The sequence below is a fragment of the Bubalus bubalis genome, chromosome 14, assembly GCF_019923935.1.
Source record: "Bubalus bubalis isolate 160015118507 breed Murrah chromosome 14, NDDB_SH_1, whole genome shotgun sequence".
In the NCBI taxonomy this organism is placed as follows: Eukaryota; Metazoa; Chordata; class Mammalia; order Artiodactyla; family Bovidae; genus Bubalus; species Bubalus bubalis.
The window spans coordinates 37,671,716-37,689,412 of NC_059170.1; the positions used below are offsets into that span (position 1 = coordinate 37,671,716).

Consider the following 17,697-nt stretch of genomic DNA (forward strand, 5'->3'; position numbering starts at 1 on the left):
CAAAATAATGATAGGTGACAGTGTGATAGGATTGGAATTGGGTTAGTCTTCATGTAATGCTTTTTAGTGTTATAAACACTTTCATAATAATAAAAAAAGCATTTACATTGTGAACACTAAATTTTTGTTTCCTAAAAATTTCCACCTTCCAAAGCTTTTAGGGAACAGGACGCTAGAGCATGTTAATGCGCTCAGATGAGTCTGAGTTTCCCTTGGGGAGAAGCTACCTGAACTGCCATTTAAAGTTTTACATTTCTGCTCTAAATGAATGATTTCATTTAAGTAAAAGGTCTTATTTTCTATGATGAAAATTCATCTGCTTCATGTAACTCTGAAGCATCTTGATTTATTACTGCCTATATTTTCTTCCAAGGAGAATATTCTTCCAGAGACATTATGCAAGAATCCTTATATTTCTTACTCTTTGGCATTTTCTATTAATCTCATCATATCTGTGTTCAGGCTTTTTGGAAACAAAATTAGAAATATATAGTAGTTACATATTTGGATAAATATAGTTGTGGGAATTCATACCCTGCTCAGCTGAACGAGCCTGCCTAGAGTGGCCAGGAGCTGTGTTAAGGGCTCTTAGAGAGATGAGAAGCAATTTCCAGGGAGAGAGGAAGGGGGTTGGAAATACTGTTTCAATCTTCTAGGAAGAAATGCATAAAGTTTGTTAAAATAAATTTTTTGAAATTGTTTTTGTAAAGTAGTGTTAGTCACTCAGTTGTGTCCGACTCTTTGCGACCCCATGGACTATGGCCCGCCAGGCTCCTCTGTCCATGGGATTCTCCAGGCAAGAATACTGGAGTGGATTGCCAATTCCTTCTCCAGTTTTTGTAAAAGATGTAAATAAAGAAATGCTTTTATACAAATTCGTGGGGATATAGACACTAGTATATGTATATGTGTGGGCTTTCCTGGTAGCTTAGCTGTTAAAAGAACCCTCCTTTCAAGAGACTCAAGAGTTGTGGGTTCGATCCCTGGGTTGGGAGATCCCCTGGAGAAGGAAATGGCAACCCACTCCAGTATCCTTGCCTGGAAAATTCCATGGAGAGAGGAGCCATGGGGTCACAAAGAGTCAGGCACTACTGAGCATGCATGCATATATGTATATCTAGCTGTGATTTACACATATTACATTGTGTTAGTTTATGTACATTTACAGCATATGCCTATGAGGTCATAGTTACAGACACAGTTAAGAGTGTGGACAGGGTACATCAGGAGCCGCTTTCCAGCAGGAACATGCACAGACAGACACGCGGACATGGTTTACCAGCAGGCAGAGTCAAGCAGCGTCTTGAGCAGTATCTGTGTGTCCGGTGCTGACCCAAGAGGGGCTGCTCTGGGACTTCCCTGGGGGGCCAGGGGCTGAGACTCTGTAGGGGGCCCAGGTTCAATCCCTGGTCGGGGAACCTGGTCCCACATGCCACAACTAAGACCCAGTGCAGCCAAATAAATAAATAAATACATAAAAAAAGAAAGACACTGATCTAAAAGACATGTGGAATAAACTTAGGCCCAGGTCCTGGAACCACATCAGCGAATGGAACTTAAGTGAACTTTGTGTCCCTGTGAACGTTCTGCTCAACCAGAAACGCAGGGCAGGCGGCCTGGCCCCACCCTCCGGGCAGCTCTGGGCCTTCTTGCCCATCCAGGACTCACTGAGGGCTCCAGTCAGTCAGATATTGTCAGTTTTCTCTTCCTTGTTCTTTTCTTTATCCTATAAAGCTTCTTACCCACCCTCCCCACACTGCACATTTCTAAAGAAGAGACCATCCACCTCCTGAAGGATGTTTGCATCACATGAATTGTCTTCTTGGATCATTTTTAACAGACTTAAATGAAACATCTCCTCTCTGTAAGAGACTTGAACTTCGAGGGACGATGACGCACTGGCACAAAGGGAAAATCATTAGTAGCAAGAGACACATGAAGACAGGAACTCGGAGTTCATCCGAGTGCAGGTGGAAACATGATTTTGATGGCCTGTGGGGAAGGAAGGGGCTTGGGAGAGTGACCTGTGTCCATCAACAGGCAAGCACTTCAGACAGGAGCAGAGACTCGGAGGTGGAATGGACATGGGATGTGCAGGAAAATGGTGAAGACTAAAATGAGCCAGAGATAAGATGCACATTATACTTTGAGTAAATAAGAACTGGCTTGCATGCATGCTAAGTTGTGTCCGACTCTTTGCGACCTCACAGACTGTAGCCCACCAGGGTCCTCTATCCATGGGGATTCTCCAGGCAAGTATACTGGAGTGGGTTGCCATGCCCTCCTCCAGGGGATCTTCCCAATCCAGGGATTGAACCTGCATCTCTTACTACTCATGCACTGGCAGGTGGGTTCTTTATTGCTAGCACCACCTGGGAAGCCAAATAAGAACCCTACATAGTTATTTTGAAGAAAATTTCTATCTTTATTTTTCATGTGAGATTCTAGAGCTAAGGTCTAGTGTCTTATGCACTAATGTACCAACAGCCTGATGGCTCCAGTCCACACAGGAGAGTGGGGATTTTTGGGGTTGCCCTGCCATTGCCCCCACCCCTAATACTAGGACCCTCTCCCCTCTTTCCAGGGAGGGCAGCTCAGTGTGGTCATGTCGAGTCTGGATTTGGGGCACAGAAAGTATTCACCTTTTTTCTTTTTTTTGGTGGCTGGAGGCAATCATCCACTTTTTGCTCCTCTAGTCCTCACTGCACATTTATATCACTAGACTTCGCAACCACTGATGAACCACATAAAACTAAATAAAAAAGACAGACCAAATTTCAAACTAGACTCAAGAACATGTTTGCTGAATGACCTTGGGTCAGTCATTCTGCTTCTCATGATTTTAACCATATCCACTCTATGTGTAATATTCTGTCTCATATCTCTAATATTCCATAACATTTTCCCCCATGCATGAGTTATTTCCCTTACTCTTTCTTCCCTTTTTCCCATTTTCGGTGCATAGACTATGTATCTTTATAATATGTAGCTTCCTGGCTTCACAGATTGGAGCCCCTCAGTCCACAGACATCCCCAAACGTAGCACAACTTCAGTGTCATCAAGATGAGTAACAGTCATGGATTTTACTTTCAATTTTATTTTTTAGTTACCACAGCCTAATTTATTGGTTGTCTGTCCTAGAGGCTACTCTGCACTGATTTTCTAAAAAATGGCTAATGTCTAATGTAAATCAATCAAGGGTTGCCACACTCCAGTCCAAGGTAAACAAATGTGAACCAAATATTAATAGACTCATTGGAAAAGACTCTGATGCTGGGAGGGACTGGGGGCAGGAGGAGAAGGGGACAACAGAAGATGAGATGGCTGGATGGCATCACTGACTCGATGGACGTGAGTCTGAGTGAACTCCGGGAGTTGGTGATGGACAGGGAGGCCTGGCGTGCTGCGATTCATGGGGTCGCAAAGAGTTGGACACGACTGAGCGACTGATCTGATCTGATCTGACGGTTGTGTTTTCCAGAGTCCTGTGGAAGACTTAAGTGGGATCCTAGAAATGGGAGTCTGTTTTAAATAGAGAAATGGAGTCTTCAGCTGAACACAAGCTGTGAAGATTAGTTCACTAGTTTCTGTGCTTCAGCTGAGTCTGGGAAAGACCTGACAATGAAAACTCATGTGCACACACTCCCATCAGTCATTGCTGTAGCTGAGGGAATGAAGAGCTTGCAAACTGCAGAAGCATTTTGTGATTATACTTTCTTCTTAGGTTCAATGTCACCATTTTTCAGCCCCCTCAGTAGTATCAGACCGACACTACCATATACATATTCCTGAGTACAACTGTCAGGTAGGCCAGATGTCAGCTTTTGGACCTGGGGATGAGATGCCTAGTTTCATTTGCTGTTGGGTAGTTAATAACTTCTGTTTTCTGAACTGTCCTTTATCATCCAGCCAGAGAAGGATAGCTTAGATTCTTAGGGGAAAAGCATAGGAAAAGAAATGTTTCTAGAGAATATTTTTCCTCCAACAAGCTAAACTGTCTGAAAAAAATTATTTTCTGGGAAAACAGTATTCCCATCTATTGTTTTCACTGGGCTTCCCTGAGGCCTCGCCTGCTAAGGAATCTGCCTGCAATGTGGGAGACCTGGGTTCGATTCCTGGGTTGCAAAGATTCCTGGAGAAGGGAATGGCTACCCACTCCAGTATTCTGGCCTGGAGAATTTCATGGACTGTATAGTCCATGGGGTCATAATTGTTTTCATTATTTTTTTCATATGCACTGCTTTTAACCTGTGCTTCCTAGCATCTGAAAGGAAGAAGCATTTGTGTGATCAATCTTTCAAAATAAACAGGCAACTCTAAGAAAAGTTGTTGCAGGAAATTGTTTTCATACAGTTCTTAATTTGGGGGGACAATTTTAATAATAATGGTAATAATAGCTAACATTATTTTCCTAAGCCCTTAATACGTATCATCTCAGTAAACTGTCACATTCAATCATTATTAGGTAGGTATTACTTTTCACATATGCAAAATCAGACAGGAAGTAAAGCCAATCATTTTTATTTATTTCCATAAGATTTTACATTGTACTTTTTCCTGTGGCAATTTGTTGCGATAATCAAAAGTGGCTTTAACACTGGTTGGAGTGCTAAGTAATTTGTACAGAGGGGTTTCCTTTAATTTTAAAAACTGACATTGACAACTGCATTTTCCTGTCTTTTGTATAGATGAAGGAACTGAGCTCAGAGAAATGAAGTAACTGTGCTAATTCCGTTATTCTGAATTCTCTCTTTATATTGTGGAGATGACAAGAAATTATTCATTTGATTTTACATTGTAAGTCAATTCATAAGTGAATGTGTGGCTTTCCAACACAGTGGCCCCATTAACATTGAAAAAAATGAAACAAAATTCAGATAAGAGGCAGGTTCAATTTTAAGCAACACACGCTAAAAAATTTCTTGAAATAGGATCTTCCCATAACTTTCTCATAACTGTGAAGTTGAATACCCCATGGGGTTATCATATTAAGCAACTGAAATTTAATTCACATCACTATACAACGCCTGGATTATTCACATTTTCCAGGAAAGCTTTTCTCCGCACTGCCCTGGTCCGGCAGGTCCCCCCGGCTGTGGTCCAGAGGTGAACAGAAAAGAGTCGGGGGCTTCTCTCTGGGTCAGCAAGTTTGCTGATGTCCTCCCATCACTTCATCCCCATTGTGTCTTGTCTGAGCCTCCACAACTAAACATGTGCTGATTTCATGTTTCGATCTAGGTTTCAGATTTCCTTTTCTTTAGCGTGTGTTAGCATTTCCTTTTTTAGACGTTGAGCTCCTATCCAAGGCCTGATGGGGAGGGCCATGCAGTGCTTGAACTGAGCTGGGAAAAGGCAAACATTTATAGCAGCTCTGTCGGTTTAAACGATGACTATTATCCTAGGCTCGTGCCTTTGCTGGCCGACCGACAGCGAGTATTTTCATAAAATGAAAGAACAAGTAGCTGCCCTCTTGAGAATGAGGTACTCAGTCCTTATTAAATTAACTGAAAAGATCAATGCAAACGCAGTCAAACGTTATATTGTATGTGATAAAAACAGAAGACAGAAAAGTTCAGTTTAATGCTTTGTCTCTTCTGTTTTTGTTCCTTACAAAACTTGGGAGGATAACAAAGAGAACTCTGATCTCATGTGAAATGGAAATGGACTGAGAGATGCTCAAGGGAAAACGTCCGCATGAACTGAATGGACGACAGGAAAGGGAGCAAGTGCATCCAGCCCGTCTGGAGAACAAGGGGCCCAGGCTGATGGGAGACAGCATGCAGATGAAGCAAAATATCACAGAGACGTGAAGACACTGTACGTGGAACTGACCCCCACGATGGGAAAGTCTGACAAGTAGCGTGTGCAAGAGAAAAATCAAAGCTTCCCAAGGTGAGGCCAAGTGCAAACTAATTAAAAATTTTCCTCCAAGTAGGCAGAGACCTGGGGGAAAGAACTCGCCCAAACCAAAGCCGGCCTCTCTGCCTTCCTCCTGGGACCCACTTGCTCTTAACTGTGCCCTCCTCCCACTCACGTGGGACAGCAGTGGACCCAGAGCCCAGGGCTCACGCATGCCCCAGCCTTCTGTGGCTATCTCCCCCCTCATCTTCTCTGTCCTCGGTTTCCTTCCCCATCAGACAAGCAAATTGATTCTCATCTTAGTGTCATTCTGTTTGCTAACCAGATGGTGCCAGGTCTGTCATACAGAGCAACCACTTTGCTTCTCCCTGACAAACCAAACAACAGCCGTGTTTAACCCTGTCCTTTGATCTTCAATTGGCTCTTTATCAGAGGGGCAGCCTGTGTGTGGGATCAGAGGCATGGAAAATTCCAACAACCTTCAAGTCACAGGGTCTGTTTCACAAGTGTTGCAAATGATAAGAAACTTTCTTATCATTTTCCAGATATGAGTATGAGTTGAGCTGATGTCCCAGCTTAGATTTAATTGAGATTCAAAGGGGAGAGAGTGAAAATGCCAATAAGTGAGAGTTATCTGAGAATACTACTACTACTACTAAGTCGCTTCAGTCATGTCCGACTCTGTGCGACCCCATAGATGGCAGCCCAACAGGCTCCCCCATCCCTGGGATTCTCCAGGCAAGAACACTGGAGTGGGTTGCCATTTCCTTCTCCAATGCATGAAAGCAAAAAGTGAAAATGAAGTCGTGTCCGACTCTTAGCGACCCCATGGACTGCAGCCTACCAGGTTCCTTTGTCCATGGGATTTTCCAGGCAAGAGTACTAGAGTGGGGTGCCATCGCCTTACTAAGGAAGTCAATTGATTAAAAAAACTCTACATCAGTAGCTTATTTTTTTCTTGGAGAATATTAGAACAAAATGGGGAAGTGGGATGTTTTCCTAATTAGTGAGGGAGGGTAGAGCCCTGCCTGGGTAACTGGCGTGCCCTCCGCCCCGTGCTGCCCTGTCAGTTGGCAGCTGTGCTTCTTTGGGGAACTCACTTGAGCTCTCTGAGCTCGAGTTTGTCCTTTTGCTTAAAAAACAAAAGTAATGTCATTTGTCTTACGGTGTTCATGTGCGGGTTTAATGTTATATGTGTGGGTTCGCCTATTAGAGTGCTGGGTTTGTGACAGATTGGGGTAAATGCTGCTTTCTCGTGTGTTTGTGCAGTCTTTTTTCTCTCCCTAAAACTCCTTTCAAAGTGCTTGACTTCGGCCCTGCGAGGGATGTTTGTTTCAGAATGTTTCAACCTATGCAGTTGTCAAACTTCTGTTTCATTCTTCTCCTTAATTTAATTACAGCACTTGGTTTCCCCGAAGCTCATGACTTCATTAAGAAAATATTTTAAAATTGACTGTTTAATCACTTAATTGTAAAACATGAATGGAACTTCAGAGTTAATTAAAGCTGGTGGGTAAGAGTTTAATTGTGACTTTCTGTGCTGGTTTACCGTGCGTCTCAATAGATTGAATCTGGCTTCTCTGCGCTGGCAGGTCAGCAGGCACCTCTCTGGAGCACGAAAAGAAGTCTAGAGGGGAGGAGGAGGGCCCCCAGACACTGGGGGAGGGCCCCCCGGGCACCGGGGGAGGGGTCCTCACTCTGCCTATACCGGCATCTGAGATGATCCTGGAGAGAACTTACATAATCTCTTTGGGTTTCAGTTTTCTCTTCTGCAAGATGGGCTTTTTACCCCTCTTTCCCGAAGGCATTGTGAGGATAAAATGACTTTCTTTCATGGTCCTTGGGAGTTAACAACCACCTGACCCTCAGGCTGGATGAGAAAAGATGCGGGTGCAGAGAATGCACTGTGAGTTGAATGTGTGTGTCCCTCCAATTATCGTGTTGTGTCCTGATCCCAAGGGGATAGTAGGAGGGGCGATTCTGGGAGGTGATGAGGCCATGAGTGTGGAGCCCTCAGGATGGGATTAGTGTTGTTATAAAGGAGACCCCAGAGAGCCCCTACCTGCTTCCTCCAGGTGAGGACACAGCAAGAAGATGCTGTCTGTGAACCAGGAAGCAGGTCCTCATCAGACCTCATCAGACTTTGATCTTGGACATCCAGCCTCCAGTTGGGAGATGAATGTCCAGTGTTTATAAGCTGCCCAGTTTGCAGTGTTCTGTTCTATCAGCCTGGGTAGACTAAGACAATTGCCTCAAACAAACACACTTACAAATACAAAATCACAAATAGGTTCAAAGTAAAAGGACAGGAAAAGCTGTGCTGTGAGAACACCAAGAAGTAGAAAGCTGGAGTCTCTGTATCAGACGAAGGAGATTTCAGACCAGAAAGTATTACTAGGGATAAAGAAAGTCACTTTCTGTGGATGAAAATGTCAATTCATTAAGAGGACAGAACCATGCTGAAAATTTATGCAGCAAACAGAACTTTGAGCCAATAGCACTGCCAGGAGAAACAGACAAATCTACTGAGACAGTGGAGATTGCAACACCCGTCTCTCAGAAAGTCGTGGGACAGCTGGAAACAACCTGTGACCTGAGTGTCCCTCCGAAAGCAGCCCACACGTGTCCCCAAGTGCTGGACGTGGACCCAGCCACGTGGCCCAGCACCAGGCTTTTACAGGGACTCAGGAGACATGCAGAGAACAGCACAGGGCAGAGCAGGTTCTCTCATGGTGACATTTGGAGGGGGAACAGAGCAGTTCCTGGCAATCCAGGGAGAGGGGAGAGATTGAGAGGGCAGTCAGAGTGCTCTGGATGGGATGTGGGAGAGAAGATCCCCGGCCCTAACCCCCTCCTGGTCCTGGTTCTTGCAGGTGGCAGGGAACCCACAACTGGCTCGAGGCTGGGACATGTCTGGAAAGTATGGGCCCATGACCTGCACCACATCCACCCTGGACGTGGTGGATGGAAGTTTCATTTTTCTATTTTTAGAAACCTCCCCAGATGACTCCCACATGCAGCCAAGTGGGACCTACTGCTCACCCTCCTAGCATATGGTGGCCCAGCTGGAGTTGCTGGGCCCTCACATCCAGGAGGAGCTGGCCACTGCCCTTCTCGCCCAGGGCCATCACCCTACAGACAGACAGATCTGTTACTCCTCTCCCACGCCCCCTTCTCATTGCTATCATTACCATTATATCCACCCAACACGGATGCCGTTTATGGCTGGGGGCAGTCACCCTGAGTTTGGCAGGACTTGCTCCTTCCCGTGAGACATTCCATGAGCATTTCTGAGACTCAGGCTCCCCATCTGTGAGGCAGGGGTGATGACAGACTCTCAGAGGTGGTGCTGAGCTGACTGACACCTGGGTGAACACTCAGGACCAAGGACAGCGCTGGTGGTGGTACTTATGGCTGCTGATCCATTGATAGTGATATCAGTATCAACAACAACAAGAGTTTTGCTGCAGAGCTCATCTCCTTCAGGACACAGAGCTGGGGAGAGCTTGGAGCAGAGCCAGTTCAAAACCCGGGATGCAACTTGGAAGGTGGTGTGGTTGGTCCCGGCTCACAGAGCTGGAAAAATGGAGGGAGGTGAAGTGGCTGAGAACAGCATGGAAGGTTTCATCGAAGTGTGGAGTGGCCTTGCTGTGGGGGCACATGTGTGCAAATGGGTCAGAGAACTTGTCAAAAGAGTGAAAAGTAGAATAAGAAGAGAAAGATTAAGTTGATAAAAGGAGCATAGTTCAGAGCACTGGGTGTAAGAGGAAGTGAGGTGCAAGTGTTATAAAGTGAACTGTGGGTAAAAGACACGCATTTGAACATGTGTGACCTGTAATTGCCTTTTTGAGACAAAGCTCATGAGATCCAGAGGAGAAGATAGGTGGAGGTGAAGATACTGTCGTAGACTTGGAAGGATCTGGACAAACCAGGGGAGGAAGGACCCCTCTGTGGGGGGTGGGGGCTACTCCACCTGCAGGGGCCCCTGTGTCAACCACCATCCTCCCTGAGGCGCGGGGCCCAGAGATGTCCAAACATCTCCTGGAGGCAAATTCCACCCAAGTATTTGGAAAGTATTAACACATTTAAGTGAAGGTGAAGGTGAAAGTAGCTTAGTCATATCCAACTCTTTGCAACCCCAAGGACTGTAGCCCGCCAGGCTCCTCTGTCCATGGGGATTCTCCAGGCAAGAATACTGGAGTGGGTTGCCACGCCCTCCTCCAGGGCATTTTCCCAACCCAGGGATTGAACCCAGGTGTCCCGCATTTCAGGCAGATTCTTTACCAGCTGAGCCACCGGGGAAGCCCCAATACCTTTGCGTAGTTTAAGTATCACAGGATCTGCAGCCACATCTTAACAATAAAATTAACACGGAAGCAACATGGGGTGAAATGAAAGGTCACAGGGGCTTGAGGAGGCTGCGGGAGATCTCAAACAGACTGCATTTGCAGTGACGGGCTCTGGCCCTGTGCCCAGATGAGGAGGCTTCCGAGCTCATTTTTCTCTGCTGCTCAGAGTCCTTTCATGGACGGTCCCAATGGGCAGTGAGCCCCTGACTCATAAGCCGTGGTGACCGGGAGCATCTCGGCTCCAGGGAGCCCTGTCTGGTGAAGAGGAGTCACCTTCCAGCAGCGTCACCTTCCCTGGCGGCACCAGGCTTGGGGCTACGGCCAGCAGGGGTGACACTCTTGAGATGGGGGACCACAGGCCAAAGTGGTCCCACCTGAGAGACGAGCGGGAACTGGGAGAGACATGGTCTTAGCTTTCATTTCAGGTCAGAAAGATGCGCAGGTGTCTACACTACTGAGGAATCTAGAGGCCTGATTCTTTTTTCAAACTTTAAACATTTTATCTAGTATCGGGGTATAGCAGATCACCAACGTTGTGGTAGTTTCAGGTGAACAGAGAAGGGACCCAGCCACAAACATCCAGGCTGGCACATAACACTGAGCAGAATTCCATGTGCTATACAAAAGGTCCCTGTTCGTTGTCCATTTTGAATATAGCAGAGTGTGATAGACACACTGTTTCCAAACTCCCTAACCATCCCTCCCGCCCTGGTAACCATAAGCTCGTTTTCTAAGTCTGTGAGACTCTTTCTGTTTTGTAAATAAGTTAATTTCTATCATTTCTTTTTAGATTCCACATACAAGAGATGTCATATGATATTTCTTCTCTGTTGGACTTATTTCACTCAGATGACCCTCTCTAGGCCCATCCATGTTGCTGCCAATGGCATTATTTCATTCATCTTAATGGCTGAGTAATGTTACATATTACTGTATATATGTACCATATCTTTTTTATTCACTCTGGAGGCCTGATTTGTAACATCAGTTGAAGACAAAAGCTGTTTCTGGAGTGAGGAAGATGGCCAAGAGTAGAAACTGAGAGCCATGTCGCTCAGTTTGCCAAATGAGGTTTTGCTCCAGGTTTCTGTTTCAAGCCTGGAGCCGTGACATGGCAGAAACACTGACCATACTGGGCTGACTGCACTTCGCGGGCTCCATGTGTCCCTGGGAGTCAGGCTTCCTCTCCAGGTGACCCTATGTACCATTGGACATGGCATGAGCAACTATGAGCCCCTGCCCCAGGGAAGCCTCATGCTTCAGTTAAAAAAACAAAGAGCAGCAGAAAGAAATCATGAAAACCAAACAGGAAGGAAGGGTGCAGGTCTCCACGCCCCACAAAGCAGGTGACTGTCTCCGCAGGAGGGCAAGCGACTCATCAAACAGTATCTCAGGGTTTTGTTAAGAGGAAGATGGGGCCGTAATCCAGGGATACCTCTTGGGGGTGATGCTGTGCTACTTCAGCTCCCCAATTCCTGACCACCCAGAAGCCCCCCTTGGTTCACCAAGGGCCCCAGCCTGGCCCTGGATGTCCTCCCCCTGACTGGCACCCAGGACTATGACAACATATGACTGAGACATCATGTGACCCGCTGCCACATAGCCCGGTCTGTCCTGCAGCCCTCCCGTCGCTTGCCCATGCTTGCTGGGTGCTCAGCCCTCGCTTCCCTTCATCTGCGTTTCTCATGCTGGGGTCCTGCGCTCCTTCAGACACTGACCCTGTTCTTCCTCATCTGTGTTGTTCAGCTCCCCCTTTATCACCAAGGTAAAATATTAGAAAAGTCATTCACCCACAATCTTACCCACTTTCTCCCCTTCTGTTTCAACCCCTCCTGTCACCTCTGTTTCTCTCACTTAACTCCTCCTGGGGCCCTCCACACCAGCAATTCCGCAGCGAAGGATTCTCAGAGCAGAAGTCAGATTCCTGGTGAAAGAGAATTCCCCAAAGAGAAGCCTCATGGAGACACACAAAGTCAGGTCCTGGTTAGCAGAAACGAAAGGTATTGTGTGGAAAGAGTGACCTAGTGCTGGGTGCTTCCTGCAAAGTAGTTCCCATGAAATTGAAATATGGTCAGAATCTCGGTTCCAATTTCATTTCTATTAGGTGCTCAGTGGCTAAATTAAGAACTTTCTCGATCCCTCATTTAGATAAAACCTTAACTATTAACCTTTAATAATGTCATCATTTCACTGAGTAGAAAAGAAAACATCTGGGTGAGTTCAATGAGCCAAGGGTGTGGACAGGAGGCCTCAGCATTCTAATTGCATCTCGCTGACCTTGGTGGAGGGTGTGAGCCAGGAGGGAGGGTGCATGCTAGTGGTGACCTCCTGCCGTGGGAGTGGATGGAAACTCTGTGCTGGGCACGCAGGGGAGGGGAGCAGAGGGCCCCCTCCTCACCATGAGAGGGGCTCCTCATGTTGAACTCCATCCTCAGCTCTGTGCCCACTTTTCTTCTGGTGATGATTTGTCTCCTTTTGTCTGCTGTCCCATGTATATCAGGCTTTCTCAGTCTCGGGGACGAGTGTCCCTAAGGTCTCTGCCCACCCTGCTCTCCCCTGCCTAGACGTGGCCTTGCACTTTGCAGCCATGGCCAAGGGGTTGGCGCTGCAGGTGGCTCCATCCTGGTGGCCACACCTCTGGTCACTCTTTCAGGCTGGCGGGTTCCCTGCCGCCCTAGGTGTGGGGCCTCATGTTTCTGACCCTGCCTTTATTGGGCATTTCTGGTTCTTCCCTAGTTTGAATTTGATCTCTAAGGGGACTGAACAAGAACCCAGGGTCATACATTTCCCCAAAAGTGAATTCTGTGGATCTGTGTGCAGGTAGATTTATTCTAGAGGTGCTCCCTGGAGCCCTGACCCCTGACCCCTGAAGCAGAGGTGGAGAAGGCCCTGGGCTCAGCCCTGGGGACCCCTGGAGATGACCTACAACCTGCCCCCTAGTCCCAAGGACTTAATTGTGGGTTCCTTAACAGTGGTGTAGGAGTTGGGGTGCTTGGCTGTTGCCATATAAATTCCCACTGAGTCAGATGCTCCCACAGAAGAGGTTATGGGGTGTTGAGAAAGAGGGGCTGACAGTGTCTGCTGTGTGTTCTTAAGAATCTGTCCTAGAAAAGCAAAAGCATGAAAAAAGCCTTGTTGTCAAAGTTTGGAAAGTGATGATGTTCTCAGCTGTGAGCATTCCTACATGAGCAGAAAGACTAACCTGCAGCTGCATTTAACTAGTATTTTCTGGAAAGAGTCCTGACAGACACTTGTGTCAGGTAACACCTCATAAGACCACATGAGACACCGTGAAATGTGGGAGGTGAAGCCGGCCCCCACTGTCTTTGTGTGAGGGATGGCTATACACAGGAAACCCAGCACGCCTGGAACGGTCACCTTCTGAGGATGGGAAAAGCCAACCCTGGGCCCTACTGGCCTCCTCAGTGGACCATCGGTGCTCACAGGTCACATGGGGGTTGCAGTCTCAGCCAAAACGGAGTGGCCTCCAAGCTCCACTCTCAGGCTGGGAGCCATGGCTGTGCCAGGAGTGGACGTGCCTGATATCGGGCGAGGGGACATGCATGCCTGGGGACAGGACATGCCTGACATGTGGTGAGGGTCACACGTGCCCGGGAGGGTGGGTGGACATTGAGGAGTGGCCTGGCGGGATATGAGCTCACTGCAGGAGGACCAGAGCTCTTTGTGTTCCCGGTGAGGGGCCTAGGAGAGCTGAGCCTCCTCTCACAGACCCACAGAGAAGAGTGAATCTGGTCTCCTTTTCAGAGAGAGGTCACAGATGATCTTGGTGTTTGTTAAAGGACAGAGGCATGAAAAGAGGATGAAGTTAGAAGCCTGGGTTTGTAGACAGTGGGAGAGTGGAGGCCCAGGGCTGCCCCCGGCTATCAGATGCAGGTGTGAGGGGGAGGGGGCTTGGCCTGCAAGCAGAGAGGTGTGTTTGAAGACAGGAGCTGCCTGTGTCAGACAACAGAGTTCGCTTTTGTGTGTGATGATGACTTTTCAGCTGCATAAATCTGGCGCCATGATGACTGAGCAAGTCCAGGGAGATATCAAATGTGAAAGCACAGGTCTGCTGTGACGCCAAGTACCAACCTATGTCCGTGGTCCCACAGAAGACACATCTGTGTCTGCATTTGAGTAACTTAGGAGTAAGTCGGGACTTTTTCCTTTCCATAGCTGTCTGGCTCTTTTTCTTAGGCTAAATTACCAACATCCGTTGGATCATCGAAAAAGCAAGAGAGTTCCAGAAAAATATCTACTTTTGCTTTATTGACTATGCCAAAGCCTTTGACTGTGTGGATCACAACAAACTGTGGAAAATTTTTCAAGAGATGGGAATACCAGACCACTTGATCTGCCTCCTAAGAAATTTGTATGCAGGTCAAAAAGCAACAGTTAGAACTGGACATGGAACTACACACTAGTTCCAAATCAGGGAAGAAGTACGTCAAGACTGTATATTGTCACCCTGCTTATTTAACTTGTATGCAGAGCACATCATGCGAAATCCTGGACTGGATGAAGCACAAGCAAGAATCAAGATTGCTGGGAGAAATATCAATAACCTCAGATATACAGATGACACCACTCTTATGGCAGAAAGCAAAGAACTAAAGAGCCTCTTGATGAACATGAAAGAGGAAAGTGAAAACAGTTGGCTTAAAGCTCAACATTCAGAAAACTAAGATCATGGCATCTGGTCCCATCACTTCATGGGAAATAGATGGGGAAACAGTGGAAACAGTGAGAGACTTTATTTTCTTGGGCTCCAAAATCAGTGCAGATGGTGACTGCAGCCATAAAATTGAAAGACCCTTGCTCCTTGGAAGAAAAGTTATGACCAACCTAGACAGCTTATTAAAAAGCAGAGACATAACTTTGCCAACAAAGATTTGTCTAGTCAAAGCTATGGTTTTTCCAGTAGTCATGTATGGATGTGAGAGTTGAACCATAAAGAAGGCTGAGCACCGAAGAATTGATGCTTTTGAACTGTGGTGTTGGAGAAGATTCTTGAGAGTCCCTTGGACTGCAAGGAGATCAAACCAGTCAATCAACCCTAAAGGAAATCAGTTCTGAATATTCATTGGAAGGACTGATGTTGAAGCTGAAACTCCAATACTTTGGCCACGTGATATGAAGAACTCACTCATTTGAAAAGACCCTGATGCTGGAAAAGGTTGAAGGTGGGAGGAGAAGGGGATGACAGAGGATGAGATGGTTGGATGGCATCACCGACTCAATGGACATGGGTTTGAGTAAACCCTAGGAGTTGGTGATGGACAGGGAGACCTGGCATGCTGCAGTCCATGAGGTCACAAAGAGTCAGATACGACTGAGCGACTGAACTGAAAGAATTTCTGAGAGACTGATGCTCTAGAATCCCAGCCCTGAGCATCTGAGTCAGTGGAGCAGACAGCCTTCACTCCTGGGCGTCCTGCTGATGCTGGCCTTGCCGCTCAGGACCCCACTCTGAGAACCACTCTGTGTCATCTTATGTTCACCCTGGAGGAATGATGTCAGCAAGACTGGGGACCGCCGAGCTCTGTGCCCCACAAAACACTAAGTGAGCAACGACAGACCGACTGAAGCAGCTCTGCGGGAGCTGCAGTGACCAGGATCCCCGGTAGCTGGGCAGAGGCTCAGGCCAGAAGCTGAGCCCACAGCAGGGGGAGTTCTATGGTGTTCTGCTCACTCGTGTCCTGTCCCTGCTATGCAGCATGCAGTATGAGCAAGGAGCCACAGGCTCCTGTTTCAGACAGGAGGAGAAGAGAGGAAGTTGCTTGCGATGCTCTGACTCATCTGGAAGCAGCTGGTCTCTGTCTCACCTGGGCCAGGACAACTGCCAGCCAGTAATTCTACATCCAAAAAATTGTCCTTCAGAAATGAGGAAGAAATGAAGACATTTTCAGATAAATGAAAACTGAAAGACTTCTTTACCGATAGACCTTCCCTGAAGTAAATGCTAAGGACTTAACAACGGAACAACAACAATCGGTACACAATACAGAAAGACACGATTTATGACATCAATAACAAAGTGTGGAGGGTGAAGTGACATAACAGTAGAATTTTTGTATGTCATTGGAGCTAAGTTTTCCATTTAAAATAGACTCTTATGACTTTAGGATGTTTTACGTAATTCCCATGGTAACTACAACGAAAGTATTTATGAAATATACAGCAAGGGAAGCGAGGAGGGAACAAGAAGTTGTCACTCTGAAAAATCAACTAAACACAAAGGAATGCAGTAAGGTAGGAAATGAGGAAGAAAACTGTAAGACATACAGAAAGCGAATAGCAAAATGACAGAAATAAATCCTTTCCTGTCAGTCCTTACTTTCAGTGTAAGTGGATTAAACTCCCCAAAGACAGAGAGTGGCAAAATGGATAAAAAGGCAAAACGAAACAAAAATAGGATCCAACCAAATGTCTGTAAGGGACTCACTTTAGATGTCAGGACAAAAAGGAGCTGAAGGTGAAAGGACTGACGATGAGATTCCACATCAGCCATGACCAAAAGAGATCAGGGGTGGCCACACTTACCTCAGAGCTCCTAAATATTGACAAACATCGACGGAACTGAAGGGCGCAACAGGATCCCTGCAATAATAGTGGGAGACACCAACGCTCCTTTTCCAATAATGGACAGAGCCCCCAGACAGAAGATCAATAAGCAGACAGAGGCTTCGAACAACACAGCAGCCACCTGAGCCTAACAGAACACCCCACCTGCCGGCAGCAAAGCGCACATTTTCCTCCAGTACACATCGAACCTTCTCCCCAAATGAGCACAAAACAGATATTATTAAATTTAAGAAGACTGAAATCATGGAAAACATCATTTTTGATCACAATAGAACAAAACTAGGAGTCAGTAGCAGATGAAAATTATAAAATACACAGACATGTAGAAGTTAAAGAATACTCTCTGGAACAACCAAAAAATGAAAGAAAAAAAATCACAAGAGAAATTAGAAATTATTTTGAGATAAATGGAAACAAAAACATGCCATACCAAAATGCATGGGATGCTGAGAAAGCAGTGCCATGAGGGAAATTTACAAGTGTAAGCATGTACTTTCAAAAAGAAAGCATCTCAAATAATCTAACTTTTTACCTTAAGGGACAGAGAAAGAGTAAAATGAACTCAGAGCAATGACTACTCTATGAAATACTTATACAATCATGTTCACAGAAGCCAAAAGTTGGAAGCAACCCATCACCCCAATGCATGAATGGATATTCAAAATGCTGTGTATATGTACAGCGGAATCTATTTCCTTAAAAGGAGAATTTTGACACATGCTGCAACTTGGGTGATCCTTGAAAACATCTTTCTAAGTGAAATAAGCCAACAGGAAAGAATGCTGCACAATTACACGTACACGTGCTATTAATACTTGGAACAGTCAAAGTCACAGAGACAAAGATGGACAGTCACAGGTGCTGAAGGAGAGTGTGTAAGCGGGACAGGGTCTCAGTTTGGGA

The 17,697-nt window shown here is 46.3% G+C and overlaps 1 protein-coding gene across 1 annotated transcript in view; it reads right to left on the reverse strand.

Moving 5' to 3' along the window:
• Positions 1-17,697, reverse strand: part of ADARB2 (adenosine deaminase RNA specific B2 (inactive)) — a 133,573-nt gene that overhangs the window by 88,339 nt on the left and 27,537 nt on the right. The window contains exon 4 of the mRNA XM_045162569.1: positions 10,483-10,583. Within this exon, the coding sequence (XP_045018504.1) occupies positions 10,483-10,583 (101 nt within the window). The remainder of the gene's footprint in view (positions 1-10,482; positions 10,584-17,697) is intronic.